Source organism: Phocoena phocoena, chromosome X (genome assembly GCF_963924675.1).
Source record: "Phocoena phocoena chromosome X, mPhoPho1.1, whole genome shotgun sequence".
Lineage (NCBI taxonomy): Eukaryota > Metazoa > Chordata > Mammalia > Artiodactyla > Phocoenidae > Phocoena > Phocoena phocoena.
In genome coordinates, this window is record NC_089240.1 from 16,078,179 (window position 1) to 16,102,652 (window position 24,474).

Consider the following 24,474-nt stretch of genomic DNA (forward strand, 5'->3'; position numbering starts at 1 on the left):
AATCACCTCAAGAAGAGACTGCCCAACGAGGATACACCCACCTTGGAACGCTGCATAAGTGGGGAAAAAAACAACTTTATGTTAAGTCGCTGAAACTGTGACGCCATTTGTTATAGCAGTTACCCTACCCTGACTAATACCAAGTCAACAACACTAAAAAGGCACGGGTTTCCTCAGTGAGAAAGATCAACTCCCCACTGACTCTGCATCGAAACTTGCTTGACAGACACCTGGGATCCCCCACTACGAAGACTTCCATCACCACTGACCCTGACCTAGAGTATGCAGCCCTACAGTTTTCTGAATTCCCTGCTTTGGGCCCTGCCTTACTTCAATGGTTATCTTTGAATGGTGGTATTACCAGTAATTGTGTTTTTATATTTATCTGTATACACTGAATATGTATGATTTAGTTGTCTTTGTTTTTATGCATACAGAGAAAAAATACAGTAGATCTGCTTTCTACTACCAAATCCTTAACTGTAGCACCCAGGTACTCATTATATGGATCTCCTCCAACTATATGCCACAGCTGTGATCATTTAGCCATTTATTCTTTCATCCACTCAATAAAACTTACTGAGCACCTACTATGTGGTATGGGGTAGACAATGGCCTAGTATACCATGGCCCCTGCTCCCCTCTGGCTTACAATCTAGGGGGAGGGAATGGTAAATATTAAACATGTAAACACAGATAAGTGAGTGCTACGAAGGAAAAGAGCAAGTGCTGTGAGAATGAATAACAGCACCGTTTTTAGATGTGGTATTCTTTGCAATATCAAACTCTCTCAGAAAGGGACATTTAAACTAGACCTTGAAGTGCCATTTGGGACAACGTGGATAGACCTAGAGGGTGTTATGATAAGTGAAATAAGTCAGAGAAAGACAAATACTGTATGATTTCACTTGTATGTGGAATCTAAGAAAACAAATCAACAAACATAACCAAATAGATAGAGACTCACAGATACAGAGAACAAACAGGTGGTTTCCAGCGGGGAGGGGATGAGTGAAACAGGTGAGGGAGATTAAGAGGTACAAACTTCCAGTTCCAAACTAAACGAGTCATGGGGATGAAGTGTACAGCACGGGGAAGAGTCAATAACTCTGTAATATCTCTGTACGGTGACAGATGGTAACTAGATTTATCATGCTGACCATTTTGTAACATAGAGAAATACTGAATCACTATGTTGTGCACCTGAAATAACAGTGTCGTAGGGTCAGTTATACTTCAATTTAAAAAACATGTAGACGCTGGGTGGAAACGCATCAAAATGCTAATGGAGGTTATCTCTCGGGGCTGGGGATTATGGGTGATCGCTGTTCTTTATGCTTTTATGCATTTCTGGTTGTCTGCAATGCACATGTATTGCCTGTAAAATTAGAAAGAAGACAATAAATGTAAAAAATAAATAAAAGATAAAGGTCAATAAGCAAACAAACAAGACGCTGAAGAATACACAGACTCAGTTAGGTAACAATGAGCATTCCAGACCGAGGAAACAGCTTGTGCAAACACGCACAGGGGAGAACAGGGAGCTGCTCTTAAGAGCGGAAGGCAGGTGAGGATGGCTCTAGGGCAGTGAACTAGGAGGTGCAGGACGGGAGGCAAGGCAGGGCCACGCCTCCCCGTCAAGGGACTTCTACCCAGCAGAACTGAGAAGTCAGTCACTAAGTTCCACGTGTTACTCCAAATGGCTTTCCAGATCCTAGCTCTTCCCAAGAAGCCTTCCCCAAATACCATCACTGAAGATGACACAACACTGGGGGCTGGGATTCTCTGCTGGGAAATAGAAGGGAAATTAACATTTATCCAGCATCTCCTATGTCCCAGGAACTGTGATAAGTTTTTTTTTTACTTATGATAGTCTTATTTAATTCTTAAAACCATCTCATTAATTCCCATTAACCTCATTTCTTCCACAGTGGTTCAGTCCATGGTTTTGTGGGCTGTAAACAGCAGAATCGTTTTGAAATATTTCTCAAACCACTCCAAAGTTAAATGCTCTCTAGACAACCAACTCCTAGTCTGCTAAGAGCTATGGGCAACATATATACAATGGAATATTATGCAGCCAAAACAAAGAAAACAGACTCAGATTTCGAAAACAAAATGCAGGGGGAGGGATAAATTAGGAGTTTGCGATTAACACACACACACTACTATATATAAAATAGATAACTAATAGGGACCTACTGTATAGGACAGGGAATTCTACTCAATATTCTGGGATAACCTATATAAGAATCTGAAAAAGAATGAATATATGTATATGTATAACTGAATCACTTTGCTGTACACCTGAAACTAATACGACATCGTAAATCAACTATACTCCAATACCACTTTGAAAAAAGAGCTATGGGCAACATTTTGGCTAAATTATGAGTAGTTTTTCTTATTTACTTTAAATAGCCATAATTTCTACAGACTAAGCCAGTAAGTCACCTCACATTTGCTATGTTGACTCCTCTGCAATCTTCCCCCACTCCAGGGGTTATGATGTGATGATCTGATATATGTATGCATTGTGAAATGATTACCACAAGTTAGTTAACACATCCATCATCTCACATGGTTACTTTTTTGTGTGGTGGGAACACTTAAGATCTACACTCTTAGCAAATTTCAAGTATACAATACAGTATTACCAACTGTATAGTCACCATGCTGTACACTACTTTCCCAGAACTCATTCATCTTATAACTAAAGTTTGTACCCTTTGACCAACATCTCCCCATTTTTCCCTATCCACCAGCCCCTGGCAATCCCCATTCTACAATCTGGTTCTATAAGCTTGAAAATTTTAGATTCTGCATATAAATGAGATCATACAATATTTGTCTTCCTTTGTCTGGCTTATTTTACTTGGCATAATGTCCTCCAGGTACATTCATGTTTTTGCAAATGGCAGGATTTCCTTCTTTTTTACAGCTGACTAATATTTCATTGCACACACACCCACACACCCACACACACACACACCACATTTTCTTTAGCCATCTGTTGACCGACACTTTGGTTGTCTCCATACCTTGGCTACTGTGAATAATGCTGCAATGAACAGGGGACTGCAGGTATCTCTTCGAGATACTGATTTCATTTCCTTTGGATATATACCCAGAAGTGGGGTTGCTGGACCATATGGTAGTTCTATTTTTAATTTTTTGAAAAACCTCCACACTGTTTTTCATAGTGGCTGAACCAATTTACATTCCCACAAACAGTGTACAAGTGTTCCCCTTTCTCCACACTCTCACCAACACTTACCTGTGAGCTCTTTATATATTTTGAATATGAACTGCTTATCAGATATCTGATTTGCAAATATTTTCTCCCACTCAGTAGGTTGCCTTTTCATTTTGTTGATGGTTCTTTTGCTGTACAGAAGCATTTGAATCTGATGTAGTCTCAACTGTTGATTTTGCTTTTATTATTTATGTTGCTTTTGTTGCCTGTGCTTTTGATGTCACAGCCAAAAAAAAATCAGTGTCGAGGACAATGTCAATGAGTTTTTCCCTATGTTTTCTTCTAGAAGTTTTATGGTTTAATGTCTTAGATATAAATCTATAATCTATTTCAAGTTAATTTTTGCATATGGTATAAGATAGGATCCAATTTTATTCTTTTGCATGTGAATATCCAGTTTTGCCAACACCATTTATTGAAAAGACTATCTTTTCTCCGTTATGTATTCCTGGTGCCCTGTCAAAGATTAGTTGACTGTGTGTGTGTGGACTTATCTCTGGGCTCTCTATTCTTTCCACTGGTCTATGTGTCTGTATCATTTTGCCAGTATCATATCGTTTTGATTACTATAGCTTTGTAATACATATAGTTTGAAATCAGGAAGTATGATATAGCTTTGTTCTTCTTTCTCAAGACTGCTTTGGCTATTTGGGGGTCTTGTGAGGTTCTACATGAATTTTAGGATTTTTTTTCTGTTTCTGTGGAAAATGCACAGAATTTTGATAGACATTCTGTAATCTTTTTATATCACACTAGGTAACCTCCCCATTTGAATTAAGAAGTAAAAGGAGTGGATAAATGAAGAAGGAGCCGAACTTTTATTAACAGCCATCTAGCTGCCAGGGGCTGTGCAGGCCACCTGCATGTGGTGTATCTCATTTAATCCACACCATAGGGATCTCCAACCTGGTTTACAGATGAGCAAACTCAGGCTTAAGGAGTTTAGTTACCTTGTCAACATCATATTGCTGTTAAGTGATTCAAACATCAAAGCATATGCTCTTTTCACAACCAGAATGACTCCCTATAAAGCAGTGGTCTCACGCAAGGCTGATTTTGTCCCTAGGGGACAACTGGCAACGTCTGTAGACACTTCTGGTTGTCACAACTTGGGGGTCGGGTTGCTACTGGCACCTAGGGTGGAAAGACTGGGAGGTTGCTAAACTTCCTACAATACATAAGATGGCCTCCCAAACAGAGAATTACGCAGCTCTAGTTGGCACTAGTGCAAAGTTGAAAAAGCTGTTATAAAGTAATCAACTCTGAATTTTACTAAACACTATTCTTTTTTCTACAAATATTGTTTCTACTCAAACAAACCTTGTCTCATTCAAAATCATCACCTCAGAGGACCATTACTTATCCCAGCGATGTTTTCATGCTAACAGCACTTTTATCAACATTGCTTTATGAAATTTCTTCCTGTAAACTATCTTCCTTGGTGGGACATCTCTGTATTTTCCTAGTAGTTTTGATATGTGGAAATGGTCAAAAGTTTTCTCTTAAACTTGGTAAAAATACGGGTAACCAAGCTACACAGTAATAGTCACAGCCTCAGCCACAGCCAAACACCTGCTTCATGCCAGGATTACTCCCTGGAAAGCTTACTGCAAGGTAGATGTTAGTATCCCATCTTACGTATGAGGAAGGTATGGCTTCAGGAGATTTAGTGGCTTGACCATGGCCATAAGACTTAAGTATAGGAGCTGGAATTCAAACCCAAGTCTGTTTGCCTTCAAAGCCCACAGTAATGATACTGATTTCCTATATACCGTGTTAGCTGACTCTTAAAGCAATCCTGAAAGGAAAAAATCCCCCCCAATGATACAATGATATTCTGAATAATGGCAGCATTGTCCAAGGCAGAACACTGCAGCATGATTAATATGAAGAGAACAAGTTCACCTGTCTGTATAAGTTCAAGTATGTAATACATACACACGTGATTACATTTTGAAATCACACGTTAACATGAGTCACCCCTAACAAGCTCTCTCCTTCTTTAGCACAGAGCCCTTCCACTGACACACAACTAAGTCAGTAAATGAAGGAAGGACAAAAGAAAGGGAACTGAAGCAGGAATTTGACAGAAAAGGTAGATAACATAGGCTCAAAGAGGCCAGCGGGAAGGAAGGAGGACAGATGGAAGTGGTAAGTTCTTTGGATAAATATGTTTCAAAAGGAAAAATATGTATTATTGGCCAGGCCACTGCTCAGAAGATAATAAGATGGCCCACTTCTCAAAAAAAAAAAAAAAAGCAACTGGTCTTTTGGTATAAAAAGTGTTTATTATGAAAGTGGCTTCAATATTCAGCTACTGTCTGATGCTCTCAACATACATGAAAAAGTAGGACATACAACAGTATGGCCCTACAATTCCAAGAGGCCCATGGTGTATTTTAGTTGCCCATTGGGCAAACAAAATATAAGCTAAAGCTTTCTGGGAAGAGGTTCACTGATTATGCCATGACATGATTAAATTAGTGTACGTAGAGCACTGTGCTAAAATTGGGGAGCTCTGGTCCCAGAGCTCTTATTGACCAGCTATTTTATTTTGGGCCTTTGCCTTTCTTTCTTCCCCCTCTCTAAAATAAAGGATTTAGACTACATCAGGGGTCCCCAACCCCCAGGCCGTGGACCAATACCGGTCCTTGGCCTGGTAGGAACCGGGCCGCACAGCAGGAGGTGAGCGGTGGACGAATGAGTGGAGCTTCATCTGCCGCTCCCCACCGCTCACATTTCCGCCTGAACCGTCATCCTTCCCCACCGCCTCCCTGGTTCATTGAAAAACTGTCTTCCATGAAACCGGTCCCTGGTGCCAAAAAGGGTGGGGACCGCTGGACTACATGATTCCTTGTAAATTCACAGATTTTGTGCTTCTCCTCACTGCCAGGAAAACAATCACCACAAATATGTATCCTTCTTTTGCAACATGGTTTTAGGTAACTGAAGGCAAATAAACTATAAAAGTAGGGCTATGTAAACCAGACAAAGTATCACATTATACTGCTTCTCTGTGGAATCTAAGAAAAATGATACACATCAACTTATTTACAAAACACAAATAGACCCACAGACACAGAAAACAAATTTATGGTTCCCACAGGGAAAAGGTGGGGAGGGATAAATTAGGAGTTTGGGATTAACAGATACACAGTACTATATATAAAATAGATAAACAACAAGGACCTACTGAATAGCACAGGGAACTATACTCAATATTTTATAATAACCCATAATGGAAAAGAATCTGAAAAAGAATATATATATGGATATACATATATACATGTATATGTATATATATATACACATATATGTGTGCATATATATACATATATATATATGTAAAATCACTTTGCTGTACACCTGAAACTGACACAACATTGTAAACCAACTATAGTTCAATTAAAAAAAATAGAAAAAAAGTAGGGTGATGTCATCATTTTCCTACTCTTTACAAACATGTAATAAAAAATGGCTATTTAGATAAATATACGGCGAGATCACACAGTGAATATAAACAAAAGAAACCAAAAAAAAAGGAGGCTGGTGGTTACTGCAGAGACAACAAGCTCTCACCATCCCTCTACCTGAGCAATGACCTGGCTGGGCACCCCAGAGGCCAAGGATGAGCTGACTGCTGTAGGTTCTGTAACAAGCCTGCAGACCCTTTGGTGTGGGCTGGATTCAGTAACTTTCATCTAATATTCCCCCGCACACACACGTTTCTAGGGCCCACAGAGTATCTTCCTCTCTCCATCACTCCCCTTAACTCACTTACAGAGAGACACATCATATTCCAATAAATGTGTCACACATTCAGTTTCCCTTCCATTGCTGAGTAATTCAATGAGTTCAATTTTGCCAGGGCTGGCAGTCTGGACCCAAAGATGCAGGGAGTAGAATATGAGTACACTCCTGCTTTGAGACAGGTGAGTTTTGTTGTTTTTAAACCCAGGACTTTGATTCTGTTATTCTTCTTCCAGGCCATGCCTCTGCCTGCTGCCTGGATCCCTGGTCAGGATCTTCTGGCTGCATTAGCATATCTAATAAAATCCTGTCTGTAAAAGTAACAGCAACTAAAAACTGTTCATAAAGGTTCCATGCCATTGGGAGGCAAGCAATTTAACAGCTCAGTGGAAACTTGAAGTAGCTTTGAATGGGCTTCTAAGGCAGTGAAAGGGAACCTATCAGGAAAAGATGCCGACTCAAGGCAGCTTTCCTAATACAGGGAGCCCTTGCCTAATACAGGAAGGGTCAAATCATTCATTACTGTCAACTTTTAGTAACACTGATGGCCATCATTTGTTCCACTTCCTAAGAGTTAACTGTAATGCAGGAAAATTCATTATTTGCCCATCACTATATTCCCCTTTGCAGAAACACGGTATCTCCATAAACTTTCTCAAAACTGCACCTAACGTGAAATCCTACTGTGACTCTGACAGCTGGCCAAATTATACCTAAAGCAAAGATGTGAAATTCAGGATCGGATTCCATGTATAAATGAAGCAAATATTTCAATTCTACTGAAAATCCCTCGTTGGTTGGAGAAAATGAGGTTCTTGGCACTGAGGAGGCCAACTTCAATATACGTATTTGTGGTGACTGTTCTCCTGGCAGTGAAGAGAAGGACTGTCTAATAGGGAGCCAGCAGACTAGAAGGAAAAGACCCATCATCAGAAAGGTGGCTATCTGGCAAGCAATCCCAGCCATTCTGCTTCCAAATGGGAAACATGTACCCTCTAGGAATCACTTCATCCTGCCACACCCGGTTCTCTTAGATACTGCTTTTCCATTTCAAAATATGTTTTATTCTTTCATTACTTTGAGTGGATGGTAATCAGATAATTTCGTTCTGCTTGACAACCATTACCTCTGCTTGGTCCGGGAAAAGACTTGGTGATGAGCACTTTAAAAAGCCCTCTTAGTTTTAATTTAATGAACCATTTTTTAAAATAGCACTTAAAGTGTGCCAGGCATTCTTCCAGAAACTTCACCAGTGATAAGTCATTAATCCTTGTTAAGTCAAGGACCGACCAAGTATAATTTAAGTATAAATAAAAGCAGAACCCACTACTCTGGGGGAAGAGAGTTACAAAACTTTTTTTTTTCAGGCTTAAGGAAGATGCCCTTCCCAATGTTCCCTGCCTTGAGATGCTGAGTTTAAAGACTGCTGGGGAGAGAGAAGGCACATTTTCATAGAGACCACGAACCCCTCCGCCAAAAAGAATCCAAATCCCGACTACCACTATTTGCCGGTATCTAGTACAGCAGGACACAAGCACGTGCTACGTACCCAACAGAAATGTGTCCGTATGTGTGCAAAAATCATGCACAAGAATGCTCACAGCAGGACCGTTCTTAGTATCCCCAAACTGGAAACAACCTAAAGGTCTATCAGCAGTAAAATGGACAAATCACTTGTGGCATATCCACACAATGAAATATTCCACAGCAAGGAGAAAGAATGAACTAGTGACACATCCAACAGCATGGACGAATCTCAGAAACACAATGCTGAGTGAAGGAAGCCAGACACAAAACAGTACGTACTGTGTGATTCCATTTATACGAAGTTGAAGGACAGGAAAAACTCATCTATGGAGACAGAGGTTACAATATATGAATAACGGCTGCCTATGGAGGGGTGGGGACTACCTGCAGAGGGGCACAAAGGTACTTTCTTGGGGGGGTTGGAAATGTTGTATATTTTGATAGGGGTGTTGTTTACATGTGTAGATCTATTAAAACTCATCAATTTGTATAAAGATCTACGCATTTCACTGTCTGTGCATTTTACATACTTCAATATAAAAGAGAGATGTAGCCTCATATGCATTACAAGAAACCCGAAGCCATGGGCTTCTGTGTTGCTGCTGTCGGGCAGGTGCTGCCAGTGGCAGGTCCACAATCTATAGCTTAACCCAGCTGCTGAAGCAAAGAAAAGCCTCTGAGAAATCAGACCCCAAAGTCCTCTAGCTTGGGTTACCATCGACCCTCACTATATTCATTCCCTGAGGAAGATGTTGGCCATGGAAGGTTGATAAGAAGGTGCCAGAACTCTGGTTCTCAAGCCATGTTTGAATATCCTCCCAGAGTTTTTTGCCATGTGATTCAAACATGACCAATTCCTAGCCCCAGCAGAGGACAGGCCCAGTGGGAAGTGTATTTGGGCGTGGTTCTCACCATGTTCACCTAATGCCACCCCTCCTCCTGTATCTTACTGGGGAGGAAGAGTGACTATAGGACTAAGATATTTAGGCAGCTCAGATTTTGTGAAATTGGATGTGTCAGACTCCTAGTTATCCTCCAAATCCATAGTAGCCGAGTTTGAACGGGCACATGGCCACCCAGCTAGCGACTACATTTCCCAGCTTCCCTTACAGCTAGATAGGGATCATGTGACTATGTTCTCACCAATAGAATGTCAGTGGAAGTGGCATGTGCCAGTTCTACTTGCTCTAAAGGAAACTGCTTGCCCTGGGCTTCTACTCTTTACTCCTTTCATTAGGCTGGAACACAGAGTAGCAGTGACCTAGCTTCAACTAGAAGAGGACAACACTCCTGGGAATGAAAGAGCTACAAAATGGTCAGAAGCTAGGTCCCTGAACAACTCCCGGGGCAGTACTATGCCACTAGCCTGGTCCACTCACCTCTAGACTGCTATGTAAAAGAGAAATTTCAATCTGATTTAAATCACTGCATTTGGGGGCTCTTTACTACAGCATCTTAGCTGACACCCCTAGCAATAAGCTTTTGAGGTTCATGGTCTCCAGGCAGGAATTTCCAAGTCTCACATCCTCTACCTGGCCCAGTAATTTGTACTCCAAAGTTCAGATTATACTAGTACATAAAGACAGCACCCTCCTTCCCCATCATACAACGTTAACCCTGTTGTTAAACCTGCCCCCACCCACCCAGCCTACAAGACACTCTCAGCTCCTTACTTGTGTACACAAGGTCCTTTGAAGACACGGTCCCACCCTCCACACTCTGCTCACTGCGGACATTTACTTCACCTACATCTCATGTTCTGGATGTTCCCAGAAGGCAAAATGCACATGAAGAACGACCTGCTCACACTTCTGGCCAAGTGGAACGGCCTTTTCACCACTCCCATCCCACACTCTGTCCCGCCCATGAGGCAATTTTTTACTAAATCATAAAAACCCAGCCCCAGGGCTTCCCTGGTGGCATAGTGGTTAAGAGTCCTCCTGCCTATGCATGGGACACGGGTTCGATCCCTGGCCCGGGAAGATCCCACATGCCGCGGAGCAACTAAGCTCGTGTGCCACAGCTACTGAGCCTGCGCGCCTAGAGCCCGCAAGCCACAACTACTGAAGCCCGTGCGCCCAGAGCCTGCGCTCTGCAACAGGAGAAGCCACCGCAACGAGAAGCCCATGCACCGCAATGAAGAGTGGCTCCCGTTCACCACAACGAGAGAAGGCCCACACACAGCAACAAAGAGCCATTACAGCCAAAAATTTAAAAAACCAAATAAATTAATTAATTAAAAAAAAACAAACCCAGCCCCACCCAGGTGTCCGCTCCTCTGGTGAGATGGGGCTGGGAGATGCTCTCCTCAGCTCCTTGCCTGGGTGGCAAGTCAGGCTCTATGGCCAACAGAAATCCTCGTTTGAGGGTCCCACCGAGTTCCATGGTCAGAGTGTGGCAGCTGAGCAGAGCGGCTGCTTGGGACTACTGCTCGGGCGCTGCAGAAAGCCTTCCTGGAATCTGACATGTTATCACTTTGGGACCGTTAGCCAGCTGCTCCTGACGTGGCCACATGAAGGCTCAGACTGTCCTAGTCTCTGAACTGAAGAGAACCAACACTGTTAGCATGTCTCTCATCACCATGAATGCAAGGTATTTCAATGAAGAGTATCAGGAGGACATCTACAAATCCCAGACCGCTATGTGCAAGCTCTGAGGAATGCTGGAATAACCCAATGTATGTGGGTGACCGTTGGAGACAGCTGAGACAGAGCTACAAAAGGGCAGTGGCTGACACCCAACTCACAGCCCATGTTCTCCAGCCGCGTAGCTGACAGGGTCTTGGTGCTTCGGTCGGCTGTCAGGCCTGAGCTTCTGAGGTGGGAGAGCCGAATTCAGGACATTGGTCCACCAGAGACCTCCCGGCCCCATGTAATATCAATCGGCAAGAGCTCTCACAAATTTCTCCGTCTCAACCCTAAGACCCAGCTCCACTCAATGACCAGGGAGCTACAGTGCTGGACACCCCATGCCAAACAACTAGCAAGACAGGAACACAACCCCACTGATTAGCAGAGAGGCTGCCTAAAATCATAGTAAGTTCAGAGACACCCCAAAACACACCACCGGACGTGGTCCTACCCACCAGAAAGACAAGATCCAACCTCATACACCAGAAAACAGGCACCAGTCCCCTCCACCAGGAAGCCTACACAACCCACCGAACCAACCTTACACACTGGGGGCAGACACCAAAAACAACAGGAACTACGAACCTGGAGCCTGCAAAAAGGAGACCCCAAACACAGTAAGTTAAGCAAAATGAGAAGACAGAGAAATTCACAGATGAAGGAGCAAGATAAAAACCCACCAGACCTAACAAATGAAGAGGAAATAGGCAGTCTACCTGAAAAACAATTCAGAATAATGAGAGTAAAGATGATCCAAAATCTTGGAAATAGAATAGAGAAAATACAAGAAACGTTTAACAAGAACCTAGAAAAACTAAAGATGAAACAAACAGTGATGAACAACACAATAAATGAAATTAAAAATTCTCTAGAAGGGATCAACAGCAGAATAACTGAGGCAGAAGAACGGATAAGTGACCTGGAAGATGAAATAGTAGAAATAACTACTGCAGAGCAGAATAAAGAGAAAAGAATGAAAAGAATTGAGGACAGTCTCAGAGACGTCTGGGACAACATGAAACTCACCAACATTCGAATTATAGGGGTCCCAGAAGAATAAAAGAAAAAGAAAGGGTCTGAGAAAATATTTGAAGAGATTATAGTTGAAAACTTCCCTAATATGGGAAAGGAAACAGTCAATCAAGTCCAGGAAGCATAGAGTCCCATACAGGATAAAGGAGAGCATTTTAATCCATTTACATTTAAGGTAATTGTCAGTATGTTCCTATGACCATTTTCTTAATTGTTTTGGGTTTGTTATTGTAGGTCTTTTCCTTCTCTTGTGTTTCCTGCCTAGAGAACTTCCTTTAGCATTTGTTGTAAAGCTGGTTTAGTGGTGATGATCCAAGGAGAAACACGCCAGGACACATTAATCAACTATCAAAAATTAAATACAGGACTTCCCTGGTGGTGCAGTGGTTAAGAATCTGCCTGCCAACGCAGGGGACACGGGTTTGAGCCCTGGTCAGGGAAGATCCCACATGCCGCAGAGCAACTAACCCCCGTGTGCCACAACTACTGAGCCTGTGCTCTAGACCCTGCAAGCCACAACTACTGAGCCAGTGTGCTGCAACTACTGAAGCCCGCGTAGAGCCCGTGCTCCACAAGAGAAGCCACAAAAATGACAAGCCCGCGCATAGCGACAAAGTGTAGCCCCCGCTTGGCACAACTAGAGAAAGCCTGCACGCAGCAATGAAGACCCAATGCAGCCAAAAATAAAATTTAAATAATAATTAAATAAAAAGAAAAAATATTAAAAGCAGTAAGGGAAAAGCAACAAATAACATACAAGGAAATCCCCATAATGTTAACAGCTGATCTTTCAACAGAAACTCTGCAAGCCAGAAGGGAGTGGCAGAACATTCTTAAAGTGATGAAAGGGAAAAAACTACAACCAAGATAACTCTACCCAGCAAGGATCTCATTCAGATTTGACGGAGAAATTAAAACCTTTACAGACAAGCAAAAGTTTAGAGAATTCATCACCACTAAACCAGCTTTACAACAAATGCTAAAGGAAGTTCTCTAGGCAGGAAACACAAGAGAAGGAAAAGACCTACAATAACAAACCCAAAACAATTAAGAAAAAGGTCATAGGAACATACTGACAATTACCTTAAATGTAAATGGATTAAAATGCTCTAACCAAAAGACACGGACTGGTTGAATGGATACAAAAACAAGACCCGTATATATGCTGTCTACAAGAGACCCACTTCAGACCTAGGGACACATACAGACTGAAAGTGAGGGGATGGAAAAAGATATTCAATTCCAATGGAAATCAAAAGAAAGCTGGAGTAGCAATTCTCATATCAGACAAAACAGACTTTAAAGACTATTACAAGAGACAAAGAAGGACACTACATAATGATCAAGGGATCAATCCAAGAAGAAGATAAACAATTGTAAATATTGATGCACCCAACATAGGAGCACCTCAATACATAAGGCAAATGCTAACAGCCATAAAAGTGGAAACCAACAGGAACACAGTAATAGTAGGGAACTCTAACACCCCACTTTCACCAATGGACAGGTCATCCAAAATGAAAATAAATAAGGAAACACAAGCTTTAAATGATACATTAAACAAGATGGACTTAATTGATGTTTATAGGACATTCCATCCAAAAACAACAGAATACACTTTCTTCTCAAGTGCTCATGGAACATTCTCCAGGACAGACCATATCCTGGGTCACAAATCAAGCCTTGGTAAATTTAAGAAAATTGAAATCATATCAAGTATCTTTTCTGACCACAGTGCTATAAGACTAGATATCAATTACAGTAAAAAAAAAGTGTAAAAAACACAAACATACGGAGGCTAAAAAATACGCTACTAAATGAACAAGAGATCACTGAAGAAATCAAAGAGGAAATCAAAAAATGCCAAGAAACAAATGACAATGAAAACACGATGACCCAAAACCTATGGGAGGCAGCAAAAGCAGTTCTAAGAGGGAAGTTTATAGCAATACAATCCTACCTTAAGAAACAAGAAACATCTCAAATAAACAAGTAACCTTACACCTAAAGAAATCAGAGAAAGAAGAACAAAAGAAACCCAAAGTTAGCAGAAGGAAAGAAATCATAAAGATCAGATCAGAAATAAATGAAAAACAAATGAAGGAAACGATAGCAAAGATCAATAAAATTAAAAGCTGGTTCTTTGAGAAGATAAACAAAATTGACAAACCATTAGCCAGACTCATCAAGAAAAAAAGGGAGAAGACTCAAATCAAGAGAACTAGAAATGAAAAAGGAGAAGTAACAACTGACACTGCAGAAATACAAAGGATCATGAGAGATTACTACAAGCAACTATACACCAATAAAATGGACTACCTGGAATAAACGGACAAACTCTTAGAAAAGCACAACGTTCCGAGACTGAACCAGGAAGAATCAGAAAATACGAACAGACCAGTCAGAAGCACTGAAATTGAAACTGTGATTAAAAACCTTCCAACAAACAAAACCCCAGGACCCGATGGCTTCACAGGCGAATTCTATGAAACATTTAGAGAAGAGCTAACACCTATCCTTCTCAAACTCTTCCAAAATATAGCAGAGGGAGGAACACTGGCAAACTCATTCTATGAGGCCACCATCACCCTCATACCAAAACCAGACAATGATGTCACAAAAACTGAAAACTACAGGCCAATATCACTGATGAACATAGATGCAAATATCCTCAACAAAATACTAGCGAAGAGAATCCAACAGCACGTTAAAAGGATCAAACACCATGATCAAGTGGGTTTTATCCCAGGGATGCAAGGATTCTTCAATAAACGCAAATCCATCAACGTGATAAACCATGTTAACAAACTGGAGAAGAAAAACCATATGATCACCTCAATAGATGCAGAAAAAGCTTTTGACAAAATTCAACACCCACATACGATAAAACCCTCCAGAAAGTAGGCATAGAGGGAACATACCTCAACATAATAAAGGCCATATATGACAAACCCACAGCCAACATCGTTCTCAATGGTGAAAAACTGAAAACATTTCCACTGAGATCAGGAACAAGACAAGTTGCCCACTCTCACCACTATTATTCAGCATAGTTTTGGAAGTTTTGGCCACAGCAATCGGAGAAGAAAAAGAAATAAAAGGAATCCAAATTGGAAAGAAGAAGTAAAACTGTCACTGTTTGCAGATGACATGATATGATACACAGAGAATCCTAAAGATGCTACCAGAAAACTACTAGAGCTAATCAAGGAATTTGGTAATGTAGCAAGATACAAAATTAATGCACAGAAATCTCTTGCATTCTATACACTAATGATGAAAAATCTGAAAGAGAAATTAAGGAAACACTCCCATTTACCATTGCAAAAAATAAAATACCTAGGAATAAACCTACCTAAGGAGACAAAAGACCCATAGGGAGAAAATTATAAGACACTGATGAAAGAAATTAAAGATGATACAAACAGATGGAGAGATATACCATGTTCTTGGATTGGAATTACCAACACTGTGAAAATGACTTTACTACCCAAAGCAAACAACAGATTCAATGCAATCCCTATCAAACTACCAATGGCATTTTTCACAGAACTAGAACAAAAAATTTCACAATTTGTATGGAAACACAACAGACCCCGAATAGCCAAAGCAATCTTGAGAAGGAAAAATGGAGCTGGAGGAATCAGGCTCCTGGACTTCAGACTATACTACAAAGCTACAGTAATCAAGACAGTATGATACTGGCACAAAAACAGAAATACAGATCCATGGAACAGGACAGAAAGCTCAGAGATAAACCCCCACACACATGGTCACCTTATCTTTGACAAAGGAGGCAAGAATATACAAAGGAGAAAAGACAGCCTCTTAAATAAGTGGCATTGGGAAAACTGGACAGCTACATGTAAAAGAATGAAATTAGAACACTTACTAACACCATCCCCAAAAATAAACTCAAAATGGATTAAAGGCCTAAATGTAAGACCGGACACTATAAAACTCTTAGAGGAAAACATAGGCAGAACACTCTATGACATAAATCACAGCAAGATCCTTTTTGACCCACCTCCTAGAGAAAGGGAAATAATAACAAAAATAAACACATGGGACCTAATGAAACTTCAAAGCTTTCTGCACAGCAAAGGAAACCATAAACAAGACGAAAAGACAACCCTCAGAATGGGAGAAAATATTTGCAAATGAAGCAACTGACAAAGGATTAATCTCCAAAATATACAAGCAGCTCATGCAGCTCAATATCAAAAGAACAAACAACCCAATCCCAAAATGGGCAGAAGACCTAAATAGGTATTTCTTCAGAGAAGATATACAGATTGCCAACAAACACATGAAAAGATGCTCAACATCACTAATCATTAGAGAAATGCAAATCAAAACTACAATGAGGTACCACCTCACACGGGTCAGAATGGCCATTATCCAAAAGTCCACAAACAATAAATGCTGGAGAGGGTGTGGAGAAAAGGCAACCCTCTTGCACTGTTGGTGGGATGTAAACTGATACAGCCACTATGGAGAACAGTATGGAGGTTCGTTAAAAAACTAAAAATAGAACTACCATATGACCCTGCAATCCCGCTACTGGGCCTATACCCTGAGAAAACCATAATTCAAAAAGAGTCATGTACCACTATGTTCATGGCAGCACTATTTACAATAGCCAGGACATGGAAGCAATCTAAGTGTCCACTGACTGATGAATGGATAAAGAAGATGTGGCACATATATACAATGGAATATTACTCGGCCATAAAAGGAAACGAAATTGAGTTATATGTAGTGAGGTGGATGGACCTAGAGTCTGTCCTACAGAGTGAAGTAAGTCAGAAAGAGAAAAACAAATACCGTATGCTAACACATATATATGGAATCTAAAACAAAATGGTTCTGAAGAACCTAGGGTCAGGACAGGAATAAAGACGCAGACGTAGAGAATGGACTTGAGGACATGGGGAGGGGGAAGGGTAAGCTGGACGAAGTGAGAGATTGGCATGGACATATATACACGACCAAATGTAAAATAGATAGCTAGTGGGAAGCAGCCGCGTAGCACAGGGAGATCAGCTCGGTGCTTTGTGACCACCTAGAGGGATGGGATAGGGAGGGTGGGAGGGAGACGCAAGAGGGAGGGGATATGGGGATATGTGTATAACTATGGCTGATTCACTCTGTTATACAGCAGAAGCTAACGCACCACTGTAGAGCAATTATACTCCAATAAAGATGTTGGGGAAAAAAAAAACCCAGCCCCAAAGACCCCAGAGAAGCTTCTTTAAAACCCCAAAGCAAAATGCCTTCTTCCCTCTATTATGCTTTGATATTCATTAAGATATTTATCATTCTGAGCTGTATGTATTTAGTTACATGTTTGATCTCAGAGCTACAATATATGTTCCAAAGACAAAGTCCCTGAAGGTTAAGATCATGCCTTGTCCATTTTCTTAACTTTAGCATTCAGCTCATGATCTGGCTCATACTCAATGAGGGCTGAATGAAAGAAGGAGACAACTTAACAGCTGGCATATCTCAAAACTCTATACGCACATTATCACGCTTACCTATTCAGTGCAAATGCAGAGTGGAACTTAATGTTATGCTGGTCAGCCAAATCACACGTCGGCAGCATTTCCAGTGTTTCTACCAGCTTCACCATTGCATCATAGTCCTGTTGGCAAGAGGTCCCAAGGTGAGAAAGGCAGGAAACACAGCTCTTTGCAGGTTTTTCTGAACAGTTATGAACATGAGACCGCCTCAGCATTTAAATACAAGCCTTTCCCTACAGGCAACATTTAGTGACGTTAAAGCCCTTAAAAGGATAGCAGTGAGATTATAAATAACAAGGTGGATGAGAGAGAAGACAGAGAAAGAATCCCTGCTATCAGAGGTCACAAAAGGACTGAGGAAAGGAAGTTAGATTCAAAGACGATAAAACAAAACAAATGAGCCCAGCAGCCAGGAAAAGCTACCACGTTTTGAGTGTAGGAGAGTTAACACCAACAGGGCTGTGGGTTAAAGTGAACGGGACATAAACATGTACGAAATCTTACAGTTATTTGCCATGTAAAGGGGGGGAACACCCCAATCCTTCCTATTTTGTCAGAAACAATCACATTCATCTAAACCAGAATTTCTCAACCTTGGCACTACTGACATTTGGGGGCTGGATCATTCTTTATGGTGGGGGCTCTGCTGTGTATCGTGGGATGTTAAGTGGCATCTGTGGCCTTGACCCACTAGATGCCAGGAGCACTTCCCCCTCCCTCCTCGAGTTGTGACAACCAAATATGTCTCCAGATACTGCCACATGTCCCCCGCTTGAGAACCACAGCTCTAAACTGCAATAATTACCCAGGGAGAAATTGCTACTGTGTTTGTCTGAGCTGTGTCCCCTCCGAGCAGTGCCATCTGCTACCATTTCAGCCGGGCTTACAATCGTTCCGGGCCAACTCGCTGACAGCCAGCCACAGTTAGCAGATGAGGACTTCCCACTGAAATCTCACGTCTGTTTTGTGGCTTTACACCTCAATGCTGCTACCCAGGGATAGGGAAGGCAGAGTATTGCAAGAAGCTTCTGGCTCACCCTAGAGCCCGAGAGTCCCACCAACGGAAGGTTATAAAGAGGAGAGAGGCGTGAAAGCAAGGGCAGAAGGAAGTCAGCAACTCAACAGAAGAAAAACTTCAAAAAAGGTCATTCCCATTCTCTTGTTCCATGGGGCATAATTTAATCACCATAATTCCTAATAGCATCTCCTATTAAAATCAATTAGATGCATCTGTTTATCACCAGGGGCACAAGTTCCTTAAGTGGTTGACTCTGTTCTTGGTTCAGGTTGTAAATGGAAGCCTCTCTCGTTCAGATTTAAAGACCCGTGGCCAACAACCTCCAATATGGCTTTGCAGAATTCTGCAGATTATGTACATCGCCCTGTGTTCCTCCAAAGGAAAGGAAGGCAAGACATCCTTAGAAATGGCTCCACAGCATTAAACTTGGAGGGAGGAAACGACTGATTTCCTCCATGGTACCATATTCTACAAACCCTGTCTCAAGAACTCTCCAGAAGCCTCTGTCACCTGTCTTAGAATAAACCCCGGCATTCCCTGGGTCCTGGACTTGCCTCCGCTACTCCTGCTGTCCCTTCCACTAATAGGTAGTGGTAAACAAAGAAGGAAGTGACAAAGGCCTAGAGGAAGTAGCAGAGGAGTTAAGAGCAAAGAGGACAGAGCCGGTTGCCTCAGTTTGAATCTTGACTTTGCCAACTGCCCTGTGACCTTAGGCAAGTTACTTAACTTCTCTGTGCCTCATGTTCCTCATTTGTAAAATGGAGATAATCCAAGTGTACACCCCATAGGCTTATGAAGAGAATTAAGTGAATTAGGACTTGCAAAGGGCTTGGAACAACGCCTAACACAAAGTGCATATAAACTGTTTAGTTCTAATTCCTTTTATTAAGCAGTACTGTTTCTGAGATTTTGCTGGAATGGCCTTCTGATATGACAAAACCTTCTTCAATATTTCCACCACAACAGATATGTGAGGTGACTTATGACCTAGCCACATCCCTGTTTTGTCTGTAAGACAGTTACCTAACCATACGCCTAGTGTAAGAGTACTTCATATGAGAAATTCCTCATGTCAAGGAAGAAGTGTGATAGCCTCAGACAAGCATATTTCATACCTGGATATCACGATAGGACAGCAGTAAATTAATGACGATGTCTGAGGTCAGAACCTCGGTATTGTCCGTGCGGAGCTTGATGCGAGCCAGCTCCTTCGCCACTGCGTCACCCTGGTATTTCTCTCTGGCTCTCCGGATGTCATTTAACAAGGTTTCTTTGTAATAAGCACTGGAGAGGAAAACAAGAAAGCCTCCAGTCGCATCCATGTGCATCCAGGACTGTGTTGTCCTTAGCAGCTCAAACAAACTTAGTTCTCGTTGACAGGACTTAGGCTAACACATGGGGGTCTCGCCCAGACCTCAGACTCCCTGCATCCCCAAACAAGAGACACGTCCTACTTGTGAGTGACATTCTGCAAAAACTCACCACTAAACAGTAACAAAGAAATATCAGTTCATTATGACCTTGAAAATATTTTCAAACTTGACCCCATATGTATCTGGATGACCCACAGGACTTGCTACCCACCCCAGCCCATCCCCCTCTCTCTGGTATTTTCAAACACAAAGACGACAAGAAAGTACCTTACTTGAATAGTAACTTCCCCCATGATTAAGAGATTTTCACAAAGCTGAACAAAACTCCAAAGCCACGAAACAGAGTAAAATGAGAACTTCTTTAAAATGTTATCTATCAGGTGTCCCCAGCTAGTAATCACAAAGCTTTTTGCAGCTGGTCGAGAGCCAGAACCTGGATGTGTCCACGAGCAATCCAAGAAGCCGTGCCTGGACGCTTACGAGCAACCTCGGCCTTTTACCCCCTACTCCCCTTGTCATTTTTGACAGCCAGAGTCTTTTCTGTAAGCAAATATAAGACGTAAAACTTCCTTCATGTGGGTGTCTAGATAAAAATAGGGATGTATGACAACATTTCAAGCAGTTGAAATCCACACTGGAATGTCTCACCATAGCCCCTCAAAGAGCCAATGCTAGTATCTGGTATTTGGTTTAAAATCTTTAAAAATGACCGAATTTGGTATACAGAGGTCACCTTACAATGACCATAGATTGACTTAAATATGTTGTCTACACTCCAAGTAATTTTTTTTTATGGAGACTGGGCATTGCCAAGCTGTAATACTGTCAACCCATTAGGCAGCTGAAATGTTTTAACTGGAGACAGTAAAATTAGGCTGTTTCTTAAAAAGAATAGGTTCAGTAAGTAATACTCTTCAGAGAATGAAAAACAACACCTAACAAATGTCACTTTTAATAGTTATAAAACTATGTCAAAAAAAGTGTTTACTGTACACAGCCTGGTCCAATGCTTATAATAAGATCTCAATGAACATTTCAGGAATTAAGTGATGTCCCACAGAAAGTGCTCTGATAAAATTATCAGTGCATTGCTTTAATTTTTATTTCCTTATCTGTCTACTGCTTGTTACCCCAATGATGAGCAAATTCTACTAATGTTTAAAATTCTATGATTAATCAAATGAGTCAGTAAATTGGGTGACAGCCATTGTCCATTTGCTGGACTATAAAGGCATCAAAGCTATTGAAGTATTATTAGTTCAGCCTGACAAGTAAAAATGTATACTTTAGTTTAGACTTGTTTTCAAGGGTAATTCTGAAAAACAGTTTTAATAAACTAAGAAACCTAATAAGAATGTTAACTTGTAAGTAAGTGAACAAAACACTGAATTAAGTATGGCTTGGAGACATCATATATGTAATAAACATGCAGCCATTTCTGCCTCTGGTAACCAGGGAAGATGTTGCTAATCAATGTGGACTTAGAAATGGCTTCAGGGACTTCCCTGGTGGTGCAGTGGTTAATAATCCGCCTGCCAATGCAGGGGACACGGGTTCGAGCCCTGGTCTTGGAAGATCCCACACGCCGCGGATCAACTAAGCCTGCCCACCACAACTACTGAGCCCTCACACCACAACTACTGAAGCCTGTGTGCCTAGAGCCCAGGCTCCACAACAAGAGAAGCCACTGCAATGAGAAGCCCGCACACTGCAATGAAAAGTAGCCCCCGCTCGCCGCGACAAGAGAAAGCCCACGCACAGCAACAAAGACCCAATGCAGCCAAAAATAAATAAATAAATAAATTTTTTAAAAGATTAAAAAAAAAAAGAAATAGCTTCAAACCCCTTTTCCTCACAGGGCTCTGGGTAGCCTTCATCAATCTATCAAAGTTGGCATTTGAGCTGAAAATTTATCTGCCATCCCTGTTACAGATGTTTTAAACCATAAGCACCATTTACCCTCTCACTAACCCTTGCCAGGTATCCGGTAGTGCAAGGAGTGGAATCAACTAAAAGGTATTTCAAGTTGTCTGAAATTAAACCAAAAGAGTTGTTTTCCTCCTGAAACATACATGAAGTGAATGAGAAACAAACTTGAATAGACTTCTTGCAAAGACCTTGCTCATCTAGGAGACTCAAGCTAGCCTACTTCCTTGTCAGACCTGAAAAGATGATACTGAGAGAGTTCTCCCCCTGAGCTTCACTAAAATGTTCACTGTGCAATAAGACAATAGTTAGCAAGGGGGGACTGAAAGAGGCTTTCCAGGGATGTGCTGCAAAAGGTCTCCCATTTGCTTTCTGTGTTGGCATGTGGTCACATATGTCTGCGTTTCCAGTCTTCTTTTCCCATTACAATCTGTAGCAGAAACTCTGTGTCCAGAGGAGAGGTGACGGGATAGAAAAAGAGAACAGACTGTTAACAAGTGTGCACCTCACACCAACCCTACAGTAGTAACGCTCCACAGTTTGGGGAGCCACAATGCAAGCCACAGGGACGTGTGGTCCCTTACATTTCAAGTCAGTCCTGCCAGTGCTTCAGATTTTCATTTGTTTTGGAAGGACAAATCCTTCTTGAGATGTAACTTTCAGGAATAAATCTTTTAAATTGGCCACAGGCAAGAAAAAAAACCCAAAAACTGGATCCTTTGGTTAAGTAGAACAATTTTTCTGCCTTCAAGTTTTAGAACAGGGATGTTTTAAAGACTGGTTTCTTGAGCACTGACGCTCGAAGAGGTGAGCTAACTGTTCCAAGGCTACACTGTGAAGAATCGCCTGGGCTAGGATTCAAACCCAAACCTGTCAACTCTTGAATCACTACTGCACGCTTTCTCCGACATAAATCTACCAAGAACACGTCACAGGACACGCTGAGGTCAGGATGGCTTCAGCTTGACTCAGTACATCCCCACTTTTACAGCACAAGGACTTATGGTCGGAATGACTTTGCTGACGCATTTTAACAACCTTAACAGCTGATTGGTAGTAGGGAGGAAATCACGTTCAGAAATGACCTTGAAACACAGAATCTCAGAGTTGAAAGAGCATGAAAGAAAATCAGTGACTTAAGTTCCTTATTTTCTAGATGAGAAAACAGCTACAGAAAAGTTATTTGTCAAGGTCACATCGGGAGTTGGAGCCAAACACAAGCTCAACCCTGACCTCACCTCCAGTTTTATTCTCTTTCGGTTACACCTCAATGGCCCAACTTAGTGAGATAGTAAGGAACACTGGATTCAGGGATGACTTCAAAATAATTGGTCGGGGTTCCCCACTCTCTGGGCACTAAGGTCTCTTGAAGTTACGTCACCTCCATGGACGTGAAAGGAAAATTTTGGCAAAGCTCCCAGCGTTTTGACGGTTGATGGGAATTACCATGAGGTCACATGGATGTCCTTGAGGAGGCTAGTAAACCTGTCCACCAGGGGCACACACAGCGGACCCAGGATGGTGTCTCAGTTGGGCTGCATGTACTCCGAGGCACGTCTCTGGGCGTCACTCTCGCAGCAAAAATAATCAGCGCGTGGTGTCATCATGTACGGGATGAAATAATAATTTCCACTAGATGCCTGGGAAAAAGAAACAAAAATGTTTCATGAAATAATTGATGCAGAAGCACAGCTGTGGACTCGGGCAGGTGGAACCTTGGTGGGACAGGAAAGGAGAAAATGTCTGACGATGAACGACTTGCACCATATGACTATGAATCTATCATACGCAAAACAGGAAACCACTCAATTTCACAAGCTCTAACACGTGGACATACGACAAAAATTTGGTTTCAAATGCTGAACTGATCTGTATATGTTTCTGAACTTCATCAGCAAAGATTTTAGGGTTTTAAGTCTCAGAAATTACATCATTTCATTACATCTCCCCCCAAATCAGAGGGAAATTCAGCCCAATGATAACCAAGGATTACAATGTAAAGGCTTATTTTCTTTGTTTCAGCATAGGTGGAAAAGCCTTGTTATTTGATAATTTAACCACAGGTGAACTATTTATAAACTCCATTGAGTAAACACTGTTTTGCTGGAAGCAGATATTACTAAATACGATTAGTCTCAGAGATGTTTTGAAAAAAAAGGATCTGTTTAAAAATTTTTATATTGTCAAACAATACTCAAGTAAAACAGTATGTTTTTTCTACGGAATGTAATATGCTTCATAGTCAAATTGTAATCCTTTCTAAAGCATAAACACCACCTTTAAATAGCATTAAGCCCATGCTCAGTTTTTAGCAGATTTGGAGGACTAAAATATGTTTTTATATGACACTCTTCTATCATAGTCAATCTTTTGTCTATACTGTCATAAAAAGCAACTAGGTTAAAATTTCAGACTCTCTAATTCCTTTATCTTCACT

General features: G+C 41.4%; 1 protein-coding gene across 1 annotated transcript in view; it reads right to left on the reverse strand.

Moving 5' to 3' along the window:
* The window catches only part of MAP3K15 (mitogen-activated protein kinase kinase kinase 15), a 147,793-nt gene that overhangs the window by 74,447 nt on the left and 48,872 nt on the right, over positions 1-24,474 (reverse strand). Inside the window, 3 exon segments of the mRNA XM_065900522.1 lie at positions 17,736-17,842; positions 19,854-20,022; positions 23,484-23,677. Of these exon segments, the coding sequence (XP_065756594.1) occupies positions 17,736-17,842; positions 19,854-20,022; positions 23,484-23,677 (470 nt within the window).